The sequence below is a fragment of the Dermacentor silvarum genome, chromosome 11, assembly GCF_013339745.2.
Source record: "Dermacentor silvarum isolate Dsil-2018 chromosome 11, BIME_Dsil_1.4, whole genome shotgun sequence".
NCBI classification, from domain to species: Eukaryota; Metazoa; Arthropoda; class Arachnida; order Ixodida; family Ixodidae; genus Dermacentor; species Dermacentor silvarum.
In genome coordinates this window covers 89,460,525-89,485,663 of record NC_051164.1, presented here as the reverse complement: position 1 = coordinate 89,485,663, position 25,139 = coordinate 89,460,525, and the positions used below count along the sequence as shown (strand labels likewise).

The 25,139-nt window shown below is 43.5% G+C and overlaps 1 protein-coding gene across 1 annotated transcript; it reads left to right on the top strand.

The window, feature by feature from the left end:
* Positions 1-337: 337 nt before the first annotated feature.
* On the top strand, positions 338-23,904 carry LOC119433896 (microfibrillar-associated protein 1). Its single transcript, XM_037701179.2, has 11 exons — positions 338-544; positions 1,031-1,082; positions 1,510-1,686; positions 2,246-2,390; positions 3,469-3,528; positions 5,051-5,178; positions 6,828-6,936; positions 9,869-10,029; positions 18,727-18,886; positions 19,039-19,128; positions 23,586-23,904. Exons 1-11 carry the CDS (start codon positions 463-465, stop codon positions 23,772-23,774), a joined length of 1,353 nt encoding a protein of 450 aa, XP_037557107.1. The 5' UTR covers positions 338-462; the 3' UTR covers positions 23,775-23,904.
* Positions 23,905-25,139: the final 1,235 nt, after the last annotated feature.

Here is a 25,139-nt window from a genome sequence, read left to right as displayed (position 1 = left end):
TTCCTAATTCTGCCGTCGTCGTAGAGAGGCTAGAACATAGAGTTTCACATAGTGAGAAACTCTATGGGCTAGAACTGCTGTCCTCGAGTGCGCTTCTCTTCTCTTGGTGTCCATAGCCATACCATAGTGCTAATTACACCTAATCCACTATGTAACTAAAGTTATATTAAAATTTTAGTACAATATTTGGAACGTTACGTAGCTGTATTGCTTTTTTTTCACATTTAGGTGAAGATGGACAATTTTGAAGAATAACAAAGCAAAAACCAACGCCTCTATATGTCTTTATAGGAGGCGTTGGCAAAAACATCCATTTAAAGCCGAGTCAGGGCTAAATCCACTAGCCATGTTTATGTCCGATTGTGGTCCGATTTCGTGCGCGTCGGACTAGACGGACGAAGTTGCAGGTGGAAGTAGTGTTTGCGAAGATATTTACTCGTGTTACTATAAAATCGGGCCGCAATGTCGGGCACGATGAGTGCCTCTCAGGCGTCAAACCTCATTCAATCAACAGCAGGTGCCATCCCGGTCCTCAATGAAAAGGGTAAGTGCTTTGGATTCATCGTACGCTGATCGTTCAAATCGACGACAGGCTAACTGGAAAATAAATGGCAGTTTAGATTGGTTTATTGCCTCATGCAAATTTGTGGCAGTTGGTTGTACGCCCCTTCTTTCGGGAGTTAATTGGTCACACACAGGAGCGGGGAGTATAATAACGTTGTTGGGGCCGGTATGACCCACTTGAACATTTTCGTTTCGCAAAAGTCTCGACTATGTTCAGCTTGTTTCGTTTTGTTCTTGACGACGGCTCTCGCGGATTTCTATCTGTTTACCGTCAGTTACAAGCGCAAAATTTTGGTCATAAACCTGTACTTATATACAGTAACCAGGTGCGGAATATTCCATCCTTTAACTAACGTGCAATTTGCACTCTTGAAGGAACGTCTCGGCCGACTCTTAGCTTGTTAAGATAATGCGCCTGTTCACTAATAAAGAGCCTAATAATCTGAGTTTGCCGTTTCGTTTTCAGGCGAGGTTTCCATGCAAAAAGTGAAAGTGCACAGATACATATCCGGAAGAAGGTAAGTGGACTCTTTCCGGACGACTCTTCCAGATGGCTAGTAGCCAGCCTCTGGAACACAAGCTCACAATGCCATAGTTACATGCAGTATTGACAAAGCAGTGGAGCTGGTAACTGTGTTCATAGAGGTGATGTTCTGATTAATATTACTGCGGAAATAGCGCAGTTTAACTTATCTTTAGACTAGCAGTGTTGCAATAATCTTTTATAATTTCGCCCTGTGCTCATTATCGACAGAGGCTGAACAAGGGAAGCGTCAGTCTGGAGCCGACATTTCAACAACGGGACTTCTCTTCATCATGGTGATGAAGTCCCCTTATCAAAACATGACTTCAGGCTGAGCGTTCCCTTGTTAACCGCTTTTTGTTTCTGTGAACCATTTATTTTGCTTGGCACCCTGTGCTTATGACACCCTTTGCTACCCACAGACCTAAATATGCTCCTAAAGAAAGCAGCGATGAAGAAAGTGGAGATGAGTTCACGTTCGAGCGGCGCCAGCAACCAGTTATTCCAGAACCCATCCCCATCGACGAGGAAGCCGAGAAGAATGACCCACGTCTGCGCCGTCTCCAGCGAAGGGACCAGCAGCTTAACGAAGAAGAACGGTAAGATCGTACTTTTACCAGTGTCTTTAAAAGCTCTGTGCAGTAAAATCAAATATTACTTTAAGCTATCGTAACATTTTAATGCAGTCTGATTTGTTCACACACACTGTTCATTCTGGAGCGTTGTCTCTTTTCTTTTTTTCTTTTTTTTTTTTTTTTCACGTGCCATTTTATCTACGTTGATGATGTCCCACCACGGGACTAAGGCCTCCCCTAGAGCACTCTGATTAGCCCTTTCCTGTGTCAGGCAGATCCATTGCACAGGCATAGCATCAAGAGAAATAGGAAGGCTGAAGTGGGTAAAAGAGGCCACATGTGAGCAGCTGATATTTTAGTTGAGATTAAGAGCTGGAATTGGTGTTGGGAGGTCATGTAATGCGTAGAACTGCTTGCCTGTGCTCTAAGAGTAACAGTATGGTTGGGAAGGCACGAAAAGGTAATCAATAGCGACAGGTAATTAGGTGGAGTGATGCGGTTAGGGATATATGAGTTATGCTAACCAGTATTATTTTAGCCGAGTTCATTTGGGTGATCCTTTATTTTTGTGTTTTGCTTTTAGAATGGAGAGACACAGGATGATCCATGAGCCTGAGGTCATATCCGTTGGTGCTGATGGAGAAGAACCGATGGACGAGAGCGAGATGCGGGCTGCTCGGTGGAGAGATGGAGAAGAAGACAGCGATGCTGAAGAGCTTGATGATGAGGTGCATTTGAGTTTGATGCTTTCATGAGAACAAATTGTATAAATCGAAACATTGAACATTTTTTGCATTTGCTCCTCTGAAAATTCAGAAGTTATGCTGTGCTGTACTTTACTCAACCGCTATGTAATACCTGCTGTATGTTTTCACCGAGTTGATAGGCGTTAACCAGAACTTCCATGCACTTCGCTGCACATTTTGAGTGCGTATTTCTTCAAACAGGGGCTAGCCACAATACGACTAGCAGATAGGTGGTTTTTATGGTTGGATACTTCCATTTTTTACTGGAAATGGTACAATTGGAAATTAAGAAGTTAATCAGTTAATTGATCTTCAATTGACACATGTACTCAACATCCACTACTACGAATGATGTGTTGCAAAAAAAAAGAAAAAAAACATCCCTTAATCTCTATTACTTGCCATTTTGTAATCACTGAAGGTCTTTGCTGAAAAACCTGGTATATATGTTTAGTTGAATAACTATATATGTAACTCAATTAAATAAATGTTAAGCTGAACTGGATCAGCAGATATCGCTTCTGGAACTGCGACTGGGTAACAAATACTGGAAGTCGAAAAAGAAAAGATGCTACATTGAAATGCATGACATCACATAACCACCATGCATGATGTCATATGTGGCACCCTCTGGCCAAGGCTTTTCAATTGCATATTGGTCTAAAAAAAAAAAAATTGCCTACCATTTGTAAATTACTGAATTCACTGTAAATAATGTTTTAGACTTTTTGTGCACTGAAAATTACTCTAGTGTGCTTTTCTAGAAAAGGCCTCTATAAAATGTGCCAACTTTCTCCTTTATTTTCTTCATTAATAAGCAAGGTCTCTCTTTCTCTTCGATTTATTTTTTCTTTGAACGAATGCAAAGAAAACACTGGTGTGGATTTCAGGTGTGAATATATGTAATGTGTATTTATCTATAACAATGACATTGCACAGCTATTTTTTAACTGGGAGAACATGTACTTACTTCCTCAGATTATGCATCACTTGTTAGAGAATATATATTATGCAAACAACATGGTTTTACAGAGCACTCATCCTATTGCCGTCCTTGCAGGAAATTGAGCGCCGACGTCTGATGCTGAGACAGCGGGCATTGGCAAGAGCGCAAGAAGAGGTGAGTAGGTTTACATACATCAAGTCTTGCAAGCTTATGCAGTGATAGTATACTGATCTTGTTATATGGTCTCACGCTGAAAAATAGAAATATTTACTGCTTCAGTCAGTTTGCCACTCGATTTACTTCACTTAGTCCAGAATTAGTAACCTCATTCACGTCTCGCACATTTTGAATTCATTCAAAAAGTAAAAGGATGTTGTTGGAGCGTAACTATAGCAGTTGTACATCGTTGCAGTGAGTTCTAGATGCACAGAACTTTGTTGATATGTTCCTGTTTCTTACGTTTTTCCGGTTCTTAAGCTCAAAACGCCGATCCCGGTTAGTTCCCGCAGAGTCATTTATATTAGCTTCCCAATTGTTGCGTTTCTCTTCCTGGTTATTACGTCCAAAAGCTATGTCGGCACAGCATTGACGTGGCATCATCCGTCGGTAATGCATACATGAGCATACTAAAGCATGAATAGGAGCCCAAGTCGCCTTTCATGAATACATGTCCTCTGATGATAGTGTTGGGACATCATAAGTGCTAAGTATATCAGACATCATCGCCGGCGTGAACACTGCTCACACTGTTGAAAATGGAGAGGAGGTGCCTTCACCTCACACACAAATTTACGGACACTGTCATGGCCTTAGATATCCCCTTGCACTGTTACTTCGACGTAAGCAGCTTTTTGGTAGACTCAATTTGATACAGTTTAACATTGTTAAGACAAAGTTGTACTTGACACTAAAATAGCTTCAGTAATTTGGTAGAGTCGAATCAAAGCTGTCTAGTGTGATGCGCCTCATTGCCTATAATGTTGCTTTTGGACATTTATTTCGTAGATTTATTTGCATCTGTATAAACACTGTTGTTGAAAAGAAAAGTGTACGATCATTGTGTTCACTTGTGCTTACATATGGGGCAGGAACTTGGAGGTTAACAACGAAGCTCGAGAACAAGGTAAGGACCACACAAAGAGTGATGGAACAGGAAATGTTTGGTATAGCATTAAGAGACAGGAAGAGAGCAGTGTGGATCAGGAGAGCAAACAGGGACAGCTGATATTCTGGTTGACATTAATATAAAGAAATGGAGCTGGGCAGGCCATGTAATGCATAGGACAGATAACCGGTGGACCATTAGAGTTACAGGATGTGTGCCAAGGGAAGAGAACTGCAGTTGGGATCAGCTAGCACAAGACAGGGGTAATTGGAGGTTGCTGTTAGAGGCCTTCGTCCTGCTGTGGACATAAAAATAGGCAGGTGATGATGACATACACTGATCTCGGCAGTTTGTGAGCATAAGTGATGGGAGACATGCTGTATTCTGGATGTCAACATTCACTTTTGCAGAGCGCCATAGAAAGCAGTACGGACGCTCAGTGCTACAGTACAGTCAGTGCTACAGTAAAGAGCACCTCTTTGTCTACCGTGTTTGCTGCACTCACTCTGGTTAGCTTAATAATGCCGAACGAACAGCTTGGCTTAGTTAATCTGTGGGTTGTTTATTCATCCCGACTTCTCTCTCTTTCAGGAGCTGCTTGACTTGGAGGAAGAGGGTCGCTCGGATGAAGAGGAGTCCGAAGAATCTGAATATGAAGAGTACACCGAGTCTGAAGAAGAGGACACAGGACCACGTCTGAAGCCTGTATTTGTGCGAAAGTAAGTCAGTGTATCTTTTGTGTAACTTAATGAGGTTCTCATTCTTTTTCTTTTCTCTTTTTCTCATCAAGGGTACTCTGAAACTTCTGAAATAACAGATAAGTGTGCGCCCACTTGATAGGTCATATAGTAGTTAACATATTATGTAGTGTGCAGCCCCAGGCAAAAGTTTAAAAGGCCAAAGCATTTGACATTTCACAGTTCGCAGCACTGACCTGCCACGGTAGCCCAGCGATTTTGGTGTTGCGCTGCTGAGCTCAAGGTCGCGGGTTGAGTAATAGCCGCGGCGGCCACAATTCAGTGGGGGCAAAATGCAAAAGCACCCGTGTACTTATATTAATGTGCACGTTAAAGAACTCCACGGGGTCAAAATTAATGCAGAGCCTTCCACTATGGCATGCCTCATAGCTATACTGTGGTTTTGGCACATAAAACAACAGAACCTAACCTTTCCTTGTTATTTACCGGTTGACAGCATTGCTACAAAAAATATTACTGATTACTACTTTTGCACAAGTATAAACCATGTGCACATGTCATTGCTTTTTTTCTTCTTCCTGCTGTTCTTTTCTCGGTCTTCTCTTTACTAACCGTAGTGGCGTAGCGGTTATGATATTGTGCTGCTTAGCCTGAGGGTGTGGCATCAAATAAATACCAGCTGCAGTGGCCACATTTTGATGGGGCAAAATGCAAGAACGCCCGTGTACCATGCATTGGATGCACATTAAAGAACCTTAGGCGGTTCAAATTAATCTGGAGTCCCCCACTGTGGCATGCCTCATAATCCTCTCGTGGTTTTATTACATAAAACCCCAGAATTAAATTTTTTTCTTCTCTTTACAAGTGTCTTGAACAGTTTGGTTCTGTACTAAGTTGATAGCATGTAAGTGAGAAAGAAAGCCTTCGTAGCAAATGAAAACATGCTGCACTATTTCTCGTACATGTTTTTTACTGTGACCATTTCTTGGTGAACTTGGACGTTTTTACCTTGGTAACGCATATTTGATCTCTCTTTAAAATTTATTTCAAGTGCTAGAAATTCATTGGTGTGTTACAGTCGATGCCTGTTGACGTGTATCAGGCTGTTACATTTTTCTGGCTAGGTTGCATTCACGTAGTCCATCATTGCGTTTGCCAAGCACCAGCTCTTACATTTTCCTGCACCTTGCATATTCTCATTATGGTTCTGTGAAACCCACGTCAGTTGGGTTCTGCTGTGCAGTAACAAAAAAAAAAATATATATATATATATATATATAGCACACGTTAACGGTGGCCAAAGCGGCTAAATTAAGATAGGTGGCACTGCGGTGCACAAATAGGCAGATAGCAGGAGTGCTGCGCTCTTCCCATGTTTGCAGCATAGGGGAGGTCACCAACTATCTACAACAGTGCTCAAATAATCGCGATTATATGTCGCTATGTTTTCCTCTCACATTCATGTGCTGGCCAGCTATTAAGATTAAAAATAATTCTCCCCGACCAGCAGATGTCTACCGAACTACCCTCGAGTGTGAGAAATAGCATTGGCTCAGTATTTTTGCCATCAGCTGCTCGTGCTAATTCTTTTTTGCATTGCCACTGTATTATGTACTTAGTTTCAGAACCTCAGGATCTTTGACTTCTGATTGATCTCTTCCTAAATCCAGGCGTGACAGGGTCACAATTCAGGAGCGCGAGCGACTGGCCCAAAAGGAGAAGGAACTCGAGCATGAGGCAAAGCGCATTGCCGAGGAAAGGCGACGCACCACTCTGAAGGTGAGAGCAGCAAGAAACAGTGTTTAATTGTCACACTTCAACGGTTTCTTCGGCTCTGAACTCATGCTCTGAACAACCTGCGACAGCAGGAGGTTCTTCCAGCAGACACCACCATTTCCTGAAAAGCTAATACTTTGCAATGCACATATCATCTTTGTCTGCTACAGTATTGCCTTCAGCAGTGCAATAAACAGCTTTTTGGTGCACATTCATATTTGTCTCGTGCTACGCGTTGTGCACAGAAAAAAGGGAAGGGACAATAGAAACGAAGGTTCGAAAGAGCAAACTATCAATTTCTTTATGTGAAAGCATCAAATGGCTCATTGAGCGATACAGCCGGCGCCTGTAGCAGCAAAACGTCACCTAAATCCTCATTGGCTGCGATGCCACGTCACAAGCACGCCTCGACAGAGTTCCCGTCGGCTGCGAGGCCGCGGCACAAGCACGCCTCGGTGGAGCAGAGCAGGCAAAAGGGAACACCCACTGCCCCAATAGTACATCAAGTGTTGCATGAGGAGAGAGGGTATTGCTGCGACCCACTTCACCCTCTCTCTCGGAAGCCTGTGTTATCCACGTGTCCCTTGTCTGCGCACACTCTCACCTGCGATCTAACTGCGCTTCGGTAAGGCCAGATCAAAACATGCGAAGCATCTCAATGCGTACGCTTGCCGAGTTCATAACTCGAAGGACTGCTCAGCAGCATTCAGTAGAACATTAATGCTTTCGCATTCACAACTCAAAAGAATTGCTTAGGTGTCCTCGGATTTTTTTATGCATTTTTTTATATATGGGGATGAGTGGGTGATGTCAGAAGCTTTGGGAATATTGCAAGTCAGAGAGGGTTTCGTCAAAAACTTGCGAAAGTGACAAAAGGAAAACAAGAATTAAAAAAAAAACTTGTCAAAGAAAGGTAGATGACAGCATCAGTTATCAGTTGACCAGTCTTTTCGTACCTTTATTTGTGTCATTTTTGTGTGTGTGTGTGTGTTTGTGTAACACACAGCGCAAGATAACAATGCAGGCACAGCCGCCGCCACTCACAGTCTGCACGGCGCAGAAAATGTCTCACAAATTGCCAAGCTCCGAAACTGTGTGATAGCACAGGGGTTAGCCCGGCCAGCATGCAACTGCACATTGCCACAGATTCACGAGTTCAAACCCCTGTGGTAATTGTGCGCAAAGTTCTGTTTTGCTTCATCATGTAGCGAGGATGAAACTCTGGATGAGGATTTACCTTGAGGACTTGGCAGTGATCAAATGAAATCATCTTTATTCAACATGTTTAAGATACAGGCTAAAGGCTCGAGGATTCAGCTTGACGGGGCCTATACCCTGCAAGATACAAATACTAGTCGGGCAAAATAAATTGATGAATACAATCAGTAGGAGAAATGTGCAGTGCTCGCGGATACGAAACTGCGACAATTTAGGCCTATCCAATGCGCATGCTTTTGTTTCCACCATCAGTAGTTTGTGTGACTCTGGCGTAATCTCAACTCGTACGCTTAGATCAGAGTCCGCGTCACCTTTAGTGACCAGATTCGAAGCAGCGTGACATGGTACTCTCGAGTAATTGCACATAAGGAGTGTTCTATCCAAAATGTGCCCGTCGCGTTTCAATTTGTGAGCACTGTACATGTATCACATACAGGTGATTCAGCACAAAATACAATATACAGAATGTCTCTGCAATTAAGAATATTTTGTGGTGCAAAAATAAAAGGAATACGCAGCAGAGCCGACACTCAGCAGTGTCAGTAACAAAAATATAGTAGAAATATAGTAGAAATTCGCTTCACGCGTTACAATATACAGATGTGCCTTAAAAGTAAAAATATGTATGACCTAATGGAAGCTTAGTATGTATGACATGATAGACTCTGTTTTGAGCTTCCAACTTCTGTCACAGTAATATTCTTGGGTAGCACATCATGACAATGTACCCTACTGCACATGGTGAACTTAAACCAGTTGTATCTGTTAACTGGACTTTCTCTTGCTGGCTTTACTAAATGGGTTAGTTAATGCTTAGCTCAGCAAACCACAGCTAAGCTCGAGATAGGGTGACCATCAGTGTGCTTGATTAGAATTTCAAAATTGTGCAACATTTTTGGCAGGGGAAAATCAATTCCATTTTTTTATAGAACTCATCAATAAAATTCTTTCATTATTTCAGCATGCATACTCCTGGATAGTAAAAGTTAAATTTATTTCAATGCAGATATTTGTGTTGCATGTAGCTGCCGTCCAACTTAAATCCATGCTTCTGGTAGCTTCATTTAGGAAATGGAAGCTGCAAGGACCTAAGGTATTTGGAGAAAAGACAGATTAAGCTAGCATTCGCAGTGCATTACTGCTGGATATCTTCACCATTTTCTGCAGAGTGAACAAGTGCGTTTGACCCATGTTCACATTAAGTATGATGGAAGCTGTACCTATGGTCAAAGGCTTGCTTTCCATACATGGTTACAAAGCATTACCATGACATTAGAGTAGACCATTCTTCAAATTTTTAAACTAGCATTTCCATACGACAGTTGGTCAATTTCATGTCATTACAGTCGCCCTTTAAACCAGCCTAGACGGTTGCACTTAATGTGTTTAATGAGATTGAAGACGTTAGCATCGTTATGACAATAACATCATGGGTAACTGTCTAGCATTTAGTAATGATGAGCCAGCTCATCTTCTGGCTGTTGGTCACCAGGGTCATGAAAAATCACCTGGGCCATCCTTAGTTGCCAAGAAGTTTTCAGAATTGCAGGGGGCAAAAAAAAAAAGTTTACACCGTGTTCACATTAATGGTACACTTCGCTGGTCTTCTTCGAGCGCTCCGGAGCACTTTGTCAGCGCGCATTACATACGGCTGGTTCTTTCAGAGCACCGCGCTCGAAGGCCCAATCTAGGGGCTCATAATGTGTGCCCGTTTCAGATCGTGGAAGAAGAGACCAAGAAGGAGCTGATGGAGGAGAAGCGTGTTGATGACTCCGAAGACTGGGTCAACACGGATGACGAAAATGACGAGGCAGCATACGAAGCCTGGAAACTACGCGAGCTGAAACGCATCAAGCGTGACAAGGAAGAAAAGGAGCAGTGAGTTTTTCGTCTTCTTTGTTGCTCAATGCATCTGCCGCGGTGCCTCAGTGACTAGGGCACAGTGCTGATGATCATTGTCTGCGACGATATGCGTTCGACTCCGACCGTTCGGTTCCCAGCATCTGTGGCTGCATTTCGGCGGAGGCAGTATGCAAGAACGCTTGTGTGCCATGCTTTGGCTGAACGTTAACTTTGCACTGCAATGGTCTTTGAATATAGTAAGAAATCCACGGAGTAGCTCAGTCGCTATGGCATTGCGCTGCTGAGCTCGATGTTGCGGGTTCGATTCTGGCTACGGTGGCCACATTCCGATAGGGATGAAACGCAAAAAGTGCTCGCGTACCTAAATTTAGGTGCACGTTAGAGAAAACCCTGTGATCATAATTAATCCAGAGTCCTCCACTACTGTGTGCCTCATAAGTGTATAGTGGTTTCGGCAGGTAAAACACCAGAATTTATTTTAAGTAAGTAATTGGTTTGACTACCGGCAGCAGCGATGTTGTCTTCTTTTCCACTTTCATATCCTTGTTCTTATTTTTTTTTTTTCTTCAAAAGAACACAGTCTGTCTTAAATTTATACATAGAGTTCAGCATTCTTGGTGCTTTATTTTTCAGAAATTCGCCATACTTTTAGTATTTATTTCTACCCGAAAAATTCAGTCTTCTTGGGTAAATGTCTTTTATAGGTTTTAGGAAGGGATAACTTTTTGCATCAAGCTTAGCGTTACTTTTTTTTGCTGACAGCAGTCGAGCGCCTCTACAATGAGCATCTCTACAATGAGCACCTCTACGATGAAATGACCTGTATAACAAAGGAATAATTCTGTCTCAATTCTATTGTGAGCTGTGCAGTGCACGACCTTTACAACGAAGTGACCTGTATAAGGAATTATTTTGGAGGACCCAAGCACTTCGTTTTAAAGGCGTTCAGTTGTATCTGGTTCACTAATTTTGGTAATGCTGAAATGTGTAATTGCAGATCTGCTTTTCAATGCTATAATTGCATCAAATAAACAATAAAATTTTCAAGTAGTAGTCTAGCAAAGGCACAATGTCATACAGCGATAAGATTATGTGGGAAATAGGAGTGGGTGCATTTGATATTCGAACACAAATTGAATGAGAGTTTCTTTGTAACACTACCTGGGCTAAGAGCTGCAACAAATACAAAAAAAGAAACGGCTAGGTAGATATGACTCAGTGTTAGCATCTGTGAACTTGCCCATTTTATCTACTGTAGTGGCCGCAACGCACCCAGGCTCTAGCTTAAGGGTTGGGGGAGACCCCTCTGTGTTAGCGGTAGAGTGTACTAGAATATGGTCGAGTGGGATGAGCGGCTGGGCCGGCGCATGCTTTGCCGTGAGGCGCCCGACGTGGAAAAATACTGGGGCGGCGCTGCGGTCGAAGTGGATTGGGCCGCATCAAGGTCGCGCCGTTGGAAACTGCTGGCGATACTGCTCGGCAGGGTCATTCGTACTACTTCGCGCGCTGGTATTTGCGTTCAGACCGCTCAAACGGGGTTCATAATTGCATATGACATGTATTTATGCCTTAAGAATAAATTACTTTCTTCCTCTTCTTTATAAATTTTTTTTATTTTTAATACCGCTCGGTCATTGCGCGTGCATTGCGGCCGCAGTGTCGGCTTTCATTCTACTATGTTATTGTACGGTTCCCTTCGGGGAAAAAATATTTTTCTCGTTCTTCAAGCAGCATGTATCTCTCGTGTGTATTGTTGCACATAAAATTTTTCATCAGTAGGTCCTGCGAAAACGCATAAGGAGAAAGATATGCAACCTTCCTGCTTGCCGCTTCAAACAAATAAAACATAGCTGCCCATCCGGCGCCTTGTCCTCAGATTTACGGGAAGTATTGTTATAGAAAAAAAAAAAGCTTCAGCGCAACATTTCATTCAAATTTTCGCCTTTCTCGCGTAACAGAATGCGGAGTAATCTGTTAAGGGCTCATTTATTGCAGTCGGACCTCGAGCGCCGAAAACGGTTTTAGTTAATTAAATAAAATCAAAGGGGAATTTTATGAGACAATAATATAAAAAATTCATACAAAGATATTTGATCCCATGCATAGCCTAAATCTGCCATTCTATATGCTAATATTTGGCCGTAAGCCGTACGTGGATTTTTTTCCAGTCGATACTTCAAAAAAAGAAAAGAAAAAGAAAGTCTGCTCGGTAGCCTAATTAGTGGCTATATAGTATAGTGGATACGGTCCTGAGCACGCGGGTTTAATCCAGGCCGCGGAATTCGATGGGAACGAAATGGAAAAAGACTCGTGTACTTCTATTTAGGTGCACGTTAAAGAACCCCAGGTGGCAAAAACTATATAAACCGGATGCCTTAATTATATCGTGGTTTTGCCACGTAAAACCGAAGAATTTGCTTATATTAAAAAAAGAAAAAAAGCAGGTGGCTGCGTTCTTCGGCTTATTCTGGGGGTGTCAACAACATAAATTATTCTCGAGTCTGATTTCCGAGAAAAACATGTTACGCTTATCCTACATTTCATGCATAAATGTAATGCCGTTCCCAAATGTATGACCGCTTAACTCAGCAGCTTGTATATTATAAACAGCTGCTTTCAGTTATTCGGTGCACTATCGTTACGACCATAATGAAACAATTAAAGGAACGGCATGTCTCACATACACGTAGAGGTATGTGCAGATCTGTTGCGTTCGTTGAAGAAGATAAGTGTGGCACCACACGGGGCACTCAGTTTTAATGGGTTGAAAACACGGTGAGACTGTCAAAAATCCTTGTCTGAATAAAGTTAGCAGATTTACAGGCTGTCCTAAAACGGGGCGTTTATATTGATTGAGAGCTAGGAACTTGTTAAGCAGGACTTATTACCACCCGTCCGTGAATTCTCTCAGGAACTGGGCCTCTGCGCAACAGCCACGACTCTCCGGCAGCACAATCATTCGGAATGACAGTCCTCACTTGCATGCAGTCACTCACCTTTGAGACTTCAATGGTGCTGTTATGCGTTACATTCGAACGGAAACGACTATTCGGCATCGTACACACACACACACACACATATATATATATATATATATATATTTATATATAAGATGGTTTTGCCTGCTATGAATATTATTTCTGCGAATGCGAGTTTTATTTGCAGTATTCACTAGTAAGTGTGTTTGTTACTGCAAACACGTTCGCTTATTCCGGTCGCGAGTTCTCACTTTTTCAATTATTGCATTTAGAAGATTTGTTATTTTTTTCCTTACATATATATCGTGAATACATATGTCTATATATGATACCCTTTGATTTAATTACCTAGAAACACATTGTTCATTCTTCGCGCCACGCAGTTAATAATCCTGGTTTATTTCACTCTAATATTGTTTTCCTCGATTATTGTCCCTGATCAATATCCAGCAACAAGAAGCGCGCGTAAAATGACACGGCATCAATAATAAAATTTTCAACGTAGCCTTCATGGTGCGGAGATACCAGTTACTTTTAGAGCACAGTGGTAAAAACAGCAGTTCACATGGCTAAAACTACATTTGGTACAGGCCGTCAAGAGTCATGGGCACACCGAAGCAACTAAAACATTTAAAAAATGTACTGCACAGAGGTTCTGCGAGAAAAACTGGGCGTCCCGCGCTCGCTAGCAGACGACGCGCTTGACAACGACAGCAAAATTAAAGACGTCGCGTTGTATAATCCATGCCTCAAATATATATGTTTGGCAAAATGGTGTAAACATAAATTTGCAGTTGAAATAAAGCACTATTTTAAGAGCGTACTATGCGCAATTGGCCTCGGCGCCCGCAGCGAAAGTACGTTGAATATGCCGCGGAGCGCGCCTCCGCCCCAATCCAGTTCGCTCGCAGTGCCATCGCACTATTTTTCCACACGCGGCGCCTCAGCGGCAGAGCGCCGTTCGGCCCACTCGACCATTGTCTAGTACACTCTAGTTAGCGGTGATGTTGATGGCGAATGTTTAATTTCTCAATGTTTAGTCCAGTGCGAGAGTGGTGAGTTGATGTTAAGCGTTATCTTGCGTGCACCACTGCTGTTTGTCTGCGTAGTACACAGAACGCTCAGGGAGACATGTATGCTTGAGGCGATGTTGTGCGCCATTATTCATAAGCTCAGAGGGTCGAACATTGTCATTGCCTCACATGGCACATAGTTGAAGTGTTCAGCTTTAATTGAATTATGGGGCTGTACGTGCTAAAACCAGTCGGATTATGAGGCACGCTGTAGTCAGGGGTGCAACAGCTGCGCCAATTGGGCCATTTTGATACAATTAAGTATTTTTGCGCTCAGCTGTGTGAAAACCGTAATATATGTTGAAATTGCACCACGCTGCGCCAAAACGCTTGACCAGCCGTGATATTTCTCGGTTACGCTAGTTTTAGTGGGAAACAAAGGCCGCGTTGGCAACCTGCAGCTTGAACATCGCCGTTCAATCCAGCCCGATCCAGTAGCGCAGATGAGACGTTGGCGTGTTTGGTGGTGGGCGCCGAAGAATATTTTTGCTGTTGGTTGCAGTGCAGCGTGTTGTATATGCAGTAAAATCTCGCGGAGACACGGAATGCGCGTTGCTTGCAGTAACAAAAGCAGTTCGCCATTGCCGCGCTGACTCAACAAGATCCTCGCCGTAACCGTGCACAGCAAGCGACCCGGCTCTGATGGCGTGAGCTTTGTAGGCGACACCACGGCCGCTCGATGAAAAACACACGGTGCGGCCTGCTGCGTGGAGCGGATACTGCGTGGCGCGCCTAGTGCTCCGGGCTGCCGCCGCGGCGCCACCAGTAGGGGAGCCTCTGGGGAGACCGAAAGCAAGAGCGCCGGAATTATTGCGGCGCATCGCGGCTTGACAGCGCAGCTGCTATGCGCTTGTTAGTTTTTAAAGGGTTATAATAAACTTGCTATAGCGTTAACTGTATTGGTAATCGTCCTACCGAATGTGCGTCGGCGATGCTGCAACCTAAATATAGCAAGTGTTAGTTTTATCTGAAGTGGTTGCTCGTGCGAGTTGCGATTTTTCGCGTCATGTTTTCTCTCTTTTGTTGCCGTTGCGCTGTTCACCCTCGATAATGTATGTTTGTGCTACAGTTATTTTTGCAACAGGAGAGTCGCTCATTGACAGGTGCGGTTGTATTTCCGGAATGATTGTTCCTCACACCTTAGAAACTAAAGCATTGTGAACATTAGGGGAGTGATAATTGCTTTATTGCACGTGTGTGAAAAAAGGATCACTGTGTTATTGGAATCACAGGCGCAGCACTTTCCTGGCCAGAGGTTTTTGAGCCAAGCGTACAAGACACTCAACAGACATACTAACATTTCCTGCCCAGTTGGTAAGAAGCGCTCGTAAGAGTGAGACCAGTGAGACCCTTGAATTCGATGCACAGCCGCTCCTATATCAACGAAGTGACGCCGATTTCACCTGTTGAATGGCCTACATATTTCTGGAGCGTTGAGCGACAAGGGAGCTTAAAGAGATTTCTTGACCTTGCATGCTCATAACCTTTGTTGGAGCATGCCTTCCAAATTACACATTCCCTTAGAATGACGTCACTGTAGTGGGGCTTCTTCGTCGAGAAACTGCGGACTTGGTTTCTAACGAACTTGACAGTCTTGTCACCTTGCGCAGCACCATTGAGCACCTTCATAAAACAGGCAATGTCCGTGTTATTTTCATAAAACTGTGCGCGCTCCTCAGCCTCATCCACTTTTTCTTGAAGGGCCTGCAGTGCTCCTTTCATACGAGCAATCTTCGCTTGGAAGCAGCGCGTTTTTTTTTTTTTTTTTAGCTTCTTCTGTCAGTCTAACAAGGTCGAATGTAGTTTGACATGATGCATCTGAAAATGATGCAATTTCCACACACATTTTATTCCCTAGTTCGGAGTTGTTGGGCGTCGTGGCTTCAGTGATGTCACTTGACGAGCCATTTTGGCTTATGACAGGCCTGTCTTTTGAAACAGCATTGCCCGAGCACTCGGCACGCGACTGCGCATTAGCGTCTTCTATTTCCAAGCGTGGCCGCTTCTTCCTCGGAGCAGGCGTGCTCCTCGTGTATCTTGGGTAACCGGGGAACACTGTCGGCACAGCCGTTGGCAAAAGTATCCTCAACTTCTCGGTCTTCTTGTAGTCCTGCTCCATAAAATGCAAGGCGCACACCAGGGACCTGTCATTCGGCTGCCATACTGCTCCCTTCCCGCTGGGTCCTTCACGGGAAATGTTTCGCAGCCATGCTGCCCTGCGTTCTGCGTTGCTGGGAAACTCGTGGTAGCGTATTTGCGGGTCCTTCGATGCATTCGTGGAACACAACGGCACACAACAGTTGCGCGGCATTTTGCCTAACGCATAAAATATCACACATGCGCAAACTGTCTTGAGTGACACTCAGTGCGAGCGATTCATGTGGAGAAAAACAACCACTATCTCGACCTACCCGCTGAACGTGCGCTCCTTCCCGCCCGCGCATAACGTGGAGCCCTCCCCTACTACTGGCGCCCTCCTAGCGAAATGCGGCATCAACTGTCAACTCCGCTTCCACGCTCTCGCCCATTGCCTGCGCCGCGACGCGGCAGGCCGCACCGTGTGTTTTTCATCGAGCGGCCGTGGCGACACAATACACAAAACTAGCAAGGGTTCGGTTCCACGTGGCAATAGGCACTGCGTTGCAATGAAAAGGTGCCGAATTTCACTGTACACCGCTGAAAAGCCAAAAGGTTGTCAAACAGTTGCTGCATGATTCGACTACCGCCGGAAGAAAAAAAAAACGAAAGGGAACCACTCGCGAACTGTGTACTGTGTACATGTGTACTTTCCACATGTTTGCCGGAAAAATCTGCGTGCAACTGCTGGGGCGCGATCGAAGTCGTCGTTCAGGGCGCGCTTTCAATTTCGCCGAGCGTGGCCTAGGTCAACCATGCACGGCGAAACTGAATGCGCGCTTCGAACAACGATCTCAGATCGCGCCACTGCCCTCACCTACGCTGCTAATGTGAATTACCGTATATACTCGCGTAATAAACACACTTTTTTTTTCCAGTAATCCAATGCAAAGTTGGGGGGGGCTGTTTATTATGCAGGGTAAATTTAAGGCGTTTTATGAGTAAGGGTTCTTTGTGAAACTGCTCCAAATTTGGGATTTAGTGCTCCAAAGGAAGATTTTTCTGCTCCAAAAATTGCTCCAAATCCTATTTTGGCTCTTGCACAACTGTGTAGTGGAGGACTCCAGATTAATTTTCACACCCTGGTGTTCTTTAATGTGCACCTCAATCTAAGTGTACAAGCGTTGTTGTATTTCGCTCCTGTCGAATTGAGGCTGCCACGGTCGGCTGCCATGGAACCTGCGACATCGAGCAATGCCATAGCCACAAAGCCACTGCGGTGGGCACAGAAGTGTTGATTTGACATGCGACCGACTTACATAGTGTCGCCTAGACCATACGGTGCTTTAATGCAGCTTTGTGTCTGCACCCCTGCGTCAGTTGTCCGTTTTACAAATTTGCATAGCGTTTACTTTTCAGAAATAGCAGAAACGTACCGTACCATACCTTCACTTTGCCTGCAACTGCTGTCGTGTTTATAGTAATCACGTTTCCTTGCCTTCTCACGTCACCTTCTCCCTCTCCCGCCCTCCCCCCCCCCATGTATGGAAACTGTGAGCGAAGACTGGCAAGGCTGTTATTCACTCATTTCACGACTGCTTCGGTTCTACGCCATTCTCGGCCTCCTCTCTACCATTCTATAAACCTCCCCTCTTGACTTGCACTTAGTAGAAAGGTTTCTGCAGTTTCTGCAATGCCTTTGCTGGGGGTCACGGATAATTGCAGCTGTCAAGAGGCTAATGTGGCGACACCCAGGGAGCTCCAGAGGGCATTGTACATATGCGACGCGATGGAATGGTCCAAACGAGTTTCTCGCATCGCCTTTCCTATCTGCCACACTCCTTCCATGTATATACACACTCTAAACCACTCCCGGACATGGCGTGCAAGACAGCGACAGCAGCAGCAGTGCAAAAGTCAAAGGAAGTGGCAAAGAAAGCTTCGCCGTAAAAAGGAAAAATTGCTTTGGCGGCAGGATTACGTATGACTTTGGCATCGCCAGGCTCGCAGATGCATGCTGGTTGCCTTCATGACTCCAATAAATTTTTTCACTGACCCCTTTCAGTTAGAATCGAATTCCGGAAAAACAAAATCGGCATACTTTCCTCTTTTATTTTGCTTTCTTTAAACCAAATATGCTGAACCCTAACAGTGCAGTTAAATAATGAGAAACAGTTGCCTTTCTCTATGATTTTCTTGTCTGCATTGTCTCTTGGTTTCATGGTTACTAAAGATTGAACCCCTCAGTACCCCCTATTCTTTTCACCGATTGTGTAGCAAGGCTCTTCACTATGACAGCCTCAATGGTTCAGGTAGCGTATAAAAGTTTATTTTCCAGTTGTGTGCTCATAGATCATGCTTTCGTGATGCCTCCTGTTTAACAAGTGCTCCACAATTGCCACTGTGGGCATAGGTGGTGGCACTGACAGCCAACACTCCTTATACTAGATTATGAACATTGTGCAAATGTTCCCTAATCTTTTTTTTTTTTTTTGAACCGGGAAACGCAATGGGAGTGTCTCAATGTGCATGATTATGACAGGACTAAGTTCTGACACTAGTGCACGGTGTTTCTCATTCTGCAGATACGAGAAGGAGCGCATGGAGATTGAGCGCATGCACAACATGACTGAAGAGGAGCGACGTGCCGAGCTCCGGGCCAACCCTCGCCAGGTCACCAACAAGGCGTCCAAGGGCAAATACAAATTCCTGCAGAAGTACTTTCACAGAGGTGCTTTCTTCCTGGTGAGATGATTGACACCCACTCTCTTTTTTTCTCGGTGCTCGCTGTATTTTTTGTTTTTACTGGATTGTAAGTGGATGTAGACGGGAAAATACAGCTTAGTTATGCAAAATGTGCATAACTTGTGATTACCTGCTTCACATTGTTACTGCAGAACGAGGAGGACACTGTCTACAAGCGGGACTTTTCTGCGCCCACCCTCGAAGATCACTTTGACAAGACTGTCCTGCCTAAGGTTATGCAGGTAAGTGTTGAAAAACTGCAGCCATTTTAACCTCTTCATGTTAACCTCTTCACTACCAAAGGCAATGTAGGCAGGAAAATGAGTAACTGCCTTTAAAACTTTTTTACACACCATTTAAATAGCTCACAGAAGAAAACAATAAACCGTGTCCACAAATGTGGACACAAGTTGTGAAAACATTATATGAGCTACTCGTAGCCACTTTTTTCTTCTTTTTTTTTTAATACTGCGGACAAGAAGTCCAAACAGGGTGAGCAGAATACAAAGATTATTTACACAAAGGGACAGGATGAAACAAGTTTGTAACACGCTTTTCACACAATTTCTTTCGTCATGAGGTAGACGATTAAGAAAATTTAATCAGCTTGGTTATAATGCAACCCTAACTAATACACGAAATAACACCATTAATTGCACAAATGATATACAGGTCACGGGCGCTGGGGAAATGCTTCAGTTAGTTTATTTCAGTCAGCTATTGTTTGTGGAAAAAAAGAGTACTGAAAAGTGTCAGTCCTTGCGAAAATTGGTGTTAGAGAATGAGAATAGTGTGTCGAGTGGGTCTGCTTATCAAGGGGGATACGTACGTTGTGGTGTCTAAGGGTAGCCTATGATTAATTAAGTTTGAAAGAAACTCTAGTCGACTTTCTTCAAATTTGTAATAGTTCAATGCCGTTTGTGGTTAGTAATACAGTGGGGGAGTGAGTAGTCCTAAGTTTACTGTAAATAAATCGGGGACTGCTTTCTTTGAATTCTTTCAAGGTTCTTAATGCTAATTTTTATGTGAGGGTCCCAAACTATAGAAGCGTAATCAAATTTTGGCCTAATTAAGGAAAAGTAAGAGAGTAGTTTAGCACTAAATGGGGCAGTTTTGAGCTTGTGGCATAGAAGGCATAGTTTCCGGAAAGCGGCAGAGCAGATGTTATGTGCAAGTTCCATAATAAGTTACTGGTTATTGTTACACCTAAGTATTTATAGCAGGCTACTTTCAGTAAAGGTGCTTCAGCCAAATTGTAAGTGGGGGAGATAGATACATTAAGTAGTATTAAGAAGCATTCCCCATTACTCACACCATTTTAACACATTACCCAATTTAGAGTTAAGGTCGCATTGGTCACTAATGCAGGTAACTTCTCTAATCAAAACACAATCGTCAGCAAATAGACCAATCTGTACTGGAGTGTTAACCATATTGGCAATATCATTTATGTAAATCAAAAAAGTAGGGGGTCGAGTACGCTCCCCTGCGGAACGCCAGAAGCTTTTACTGCCATCTCGCCTGAGATATGACACCATGAAAGCAGGGTAAACCATGATGCAGGCTCACAAACTCGCGTAATTTGGATGCCTCAGCACTTTTTACTGGGGCATACTTGGCTTTAGCAAAAATTATGCAGAAACTCCACTGGAGTTGTCTAAGTATGCGTTAGCATTGTGCCACCTGCTCATCTCCACGTATGTGGTGACGCAACATATGTTGTTTACCATGATGGACGAAGCAGCAGACAGTTCATTAAATATATGCTTTATTGGCCTTGTAATCTGTTTTGGCTCTTGATCCAACCAGTATAAACCCTTAGTAACCCTTATCGGGAATTTTCAACCTTATTGAAATTGCTGTGACCCTTATCAATTCTTATCTGGTCTTATCAACCTTATCGGACTTGATCTGACCCTTATCAACCTGTATCAGTAATTATCAACCTTATCGGAATCAATACAACCCTTATCAGTCCTTATCAAACTTATCAGAATTGCTCCAGCCATTGTAAGCCCTTATCACTCTTCAGCACCTTATCCAACCATTTTGAGTCATTATCAACAGGGATCAGACCCATATAAGCCCTCATCACTCCTTATCCTTATCGACTCAATGACTGCTTATCTGTATGTGTTGCGCGACAACATAGACAACACAGTACAACCCATTCACCTTCTGCAAGCGTGGGTATTTAGCCCGGTGGGTAAGACACTCTGCTTCTGAGGGTCACGCGTCAGCAATGATTTTCCTCAGTGAGTCTACATAGAAATGCTTACGCATGTGAAAGAGTCCACAAATGTGGGCACTAGTAGTGAACAGGAAGATTTGTGAAAATCGAGTAAATGAAGATCCAGACTGAGAAAGGGGCGCAATTTTAATGTCTCGCAACTATTTGCTCAGGTATACTTGGCTTAGTCCACAAATGGGGACACTTGGAGGGAGGAGATTAAACTAGAAGTTCCATAGCTTCCATGCCTGAAAAAAATAAAATAGCTGTTAAAGAATGTGCCAGGCAAGTTCCTTGTTCTTGCCCCCTGTTCTGAACATATTGTTGCCAACTCTCATGTCACAAAAGTTGGGGCAAAGTCAGGTAGGAGAGATTATGTGATGCGAGAAGTAATTTTAAAAAGCTGGTGTAATTGGCATTTAGACCTGTACTTTCATTCTGCCTTCGTATCTTAAATTTTTGTCTGCAGGCCCTTACCTAATATAAATGAACCCGTCTCCCAGGTGGATAGTGTTCCCTTTCACGAAACTTGCTCCGCCTGGTGGATTTACCCTGAACTGATTTGCTATAAATGAACCTGGTTACAACGATGAAGTCATGTAGATTTAAGAAATTTGCACTGGTAATACTACAACTGTTGCTCCTGGAGGCATAGGCAGGGGCCCTTCAGATATTTAACTATCAGTGCTTAAACTAACAAGTTTACAAACCTTTTGTAAAGACATTGTATGTCACATTTCTTTCTGGGCCACTGAACCTTTTTTTATTTGCAAAATTTTATGATCACAATAGTCTCGATATCAAGATTAGGCGGAAGCATAGATAAGAACAAGTTGCTTATTGTATCCTGATTACTAAGCAACTACAGTCGCAGACTGATTATTTGGACACGCTTGATTATTCGGACAGTTTCGTGACATTGCCACTGGCTCCATATACTTAATATACAGGGCGTTTCAGCGAACACTTTCAAAATTTATTTAAGCTTGCCTGTGGCAGATAGCTATATTCTAGTTAATGAGCTGGTCTACTCAAAGAGGCGGACATTACTTGCACAAAAAATTCAAATGCATAATCGACTAATTAGCAAAAATTCACTAATTAAGTTTTTAACTAATTACCTGATGGCCCATATTCCAATTTACAAATTATAGTTGTAGAGTTTGCAAGGCGGATCCACTTATAATTAATTCTCAGGATGACACCAGTTTCGAGATATTAATTCCCAAACTTTGCAGAGAAATGCATTGGCGTTCCAGTTAATTTTGTGCTTCAATGCATAAAGCGACGTTTTGTTAAGAACCTAACTGGAACGCCAATGCATTTCTCCGCAAAGTTTGGGAATTAATATCTCGAAACTGGTGTCATCCCGAGAATTTGTTCCAAGTGGATCCGCCTTGCGAACTCCATGGCTACAATTGCAATATGGGCCATCAGGTAATTAGTTAAAAACTTAATTTGTGAATTTCTGTTAATTATTCGATTATGCATTTCAATTTCTTGTGTAAGTAATGTCTGCCTCTTCGAGTAGACCAGCTCATGAACTAGAATTGTGCTATCTGCCACAGGCAACCTTTAAGAATTTTTGAAAGTGTTCGCTGAAACACCCTTTATAAGGATGGCCAGAAATTTCTGGCACTCACAGCTCGATAATTCAGGCTCGACCTGCATGACCACGTGCTAATTCGGCCACCGATTTGAGCAGAAAGAGCGATATTTTTGTTTTGATATGTCGCTGGCATAGCCACCGACGCCTCCTTGAAACCAAAACTAATGAAACCTAGTCGATCCAATGGTCAGCTGACTCCGGCCAAACGACGGGATAAGCCAAGCCGCTAAGTTATAAAGGCTGTATTTGAGATCTGTCAGGCAAGTTCCATGCGCCCATTGTTTAACGAAACAGTCTCAGGCTACTACTATAATTGCTTTTATGAGTTATGTAGCTCAGAATCATCAGGCTACTCCAACTTCATTGTCTGCGCATTATGAGTTATGTAGCTCAGAATCATCAGGCTACTCCAACTTCATTGTCTGCGCCAATGAAGGCAGCGACTAAGTGAGAGAAATGCCAGACAGTGATGGTTGTGAAGAAACCCCCGATCATTCGGCTATCAGAGCATAGCCGACCTGATACCCAAGGATGGAAATTTGGTGTACGCATTGACTGTACTTTTGTCTATGTGCAGCTACAGCATGATGCTGGTCAAAATATGGACTGACCAGGTCACAGGCAAGCTTATGTGCGTGCAGCATTGCGTAGAAAAGCTTTTTCGGCTACTTGTGGAGTAAAGTCACTTATTTTCTGGAAAACTCAGTAACTTGAACTCCCATTTATTCTGACTTTTATGCGGTTCCCACTGTGTCCGACTTATTCATTGGCGACTGTACTTGGTGCCCTGCCCCCTATTCCTTTTTTCATGTTTTATTTTCTTTGTGTGTGAGTTCATACTCCTTTTTCATTAAATGCAGGTAAAGAACTTTGGTCGGTCGGGTCGAACCAAATACACACATTTGGTGGACCAGGACACAACTCTGTTCGACTCACCGTGGATGTCGGAAACAGCGCAAAATCTCAAGTTCCACGCCAACCAGGCTGGAGGAATGAAGCAGCTTTTCGAAAAGCCAAGCACCAAGAAGCGCAAGACAACGGCCTCTTGAATCATGAAAATGGCTAGCCTAGCGTGGCCAGTACCTGTATATAGTCACTGTATTATCACGTCGTTGTAATCGAGTCACCATACTTGTACACAGAGAATGGTTTGCGTCTTGATTAAAAACTGGCACTGTAGTTTCATTGGTCAAGTTTACACTGCGCAGTAGTAAACATCTTGAGTACATCTGGCTCTTTTTGCAAGGAGTATCAGTGCTGATACAGGAACTTCAAGGAAACAAAAATTCAGAGCCCTTCCCCTGTCGAGAAAAGGGGGGTAAGCGAAGCTTGTGGCAAGACGACACTGTCGCAGGCGTTCCGCTTCGTTTGCCCTAAACCCAGGGTCTGCAGCTCTTCGCTGACGTTTGGCCTCGGCATCATGCTCCCACAACTCGGGGTCCGCGGCTCCTCGCTGACGTTTCGCCTGGGCTTCAGAAGCCCTCACGCTAGAATCGGACGACAAGCTTTGCTTACCCCCATTTTCTCGACAGGAGAATGGCTGGTGATCTTGTCTCTTTGGGTCTCACGTGTGACAAGGGTAGTTCAAGAGCGCATTACAGGTCCCCGAGCCCACAGGTGTATGTGCCATTGAGCTTGGACCCTTTCTGCACTATCACCAGGATCGGCCCACATGACAGGGGTATGTGCCATTGAGCTTGGACCCTTTCTGCACTATCGCCAGGATCGGCCCACTTTTCAGCGTGACACCACCATCACCGCCACCACCACCACCGCCGAAACTTGTGAGCCTGTAAAGCTTCACTTAAAAGGAAACAAATATTTTAGTTCAAAGTGTGCTAAGTTAGGACCTGTCAACTGATAGTTCAGAACCAGCATGACCCTTGACAATGCAAGGAAGTGGTAAAATGGACTGACAGTTTTTTTTTTTTTTTTTTGACATCATTGGCAGCTGCACTGCAATACAAGCTGTGGGTTTTGGATCCAGTTTTGGTCTGCAGTGCCTGAGCAGGGCTGGAACTGAATGTTTAAGCCAATATTTATATAAAGAAGTTCTTATGTAACATTTGAAACAGATAAAACAGCACATGGCTGGTTCTACATGTCTTTAGAGCAAGTGTTTATTCAAAAGTGCTTGGATGTCTTGCAACATCTTGGACATTTAGCAATGCTGGAGCGACTCTCTAATTTCCCTGTATGCATGTTTTACAGCTATAACTGCATGAGAGATATTTTTGTTGTCTTTAGCTTTGTAAGTTATGTTAGCATACTGTTCATGTGACGTTCATTAATTTTTTATTTTTTTTAATTCTGGAGGCAGCACAACCTTCGATACTTGCAAGTACAGTGCTACGGCGTCTAGGCAGGCTTCAACACTATGTTGATGCCATAGTGACGTATAGCATCCGGGAATC

Coding starts and splice junctions, on each gene's coding strand:
- LOC119433896 (XM_037701179.2), top strand. CDS start 463: ATGTCGGGCACGATGAGTGCCTCTCAGGCGTCAAACCTCATTCAATCA. Junction 1,083..1,509: donor AGATACATATCCGGAAGAAG/GTAAGTGGACTC, acceptor TGCTACCCACAG/ACCTAAATATGCTCCTAAAG. Junction 6,937..9,868: donor GGCGACGCACCACTCTGAAG/GTGAGAGCAGCA, acceptor TGCCCGTTTCAG/ATCGTGGAAGAAGAGACCAA.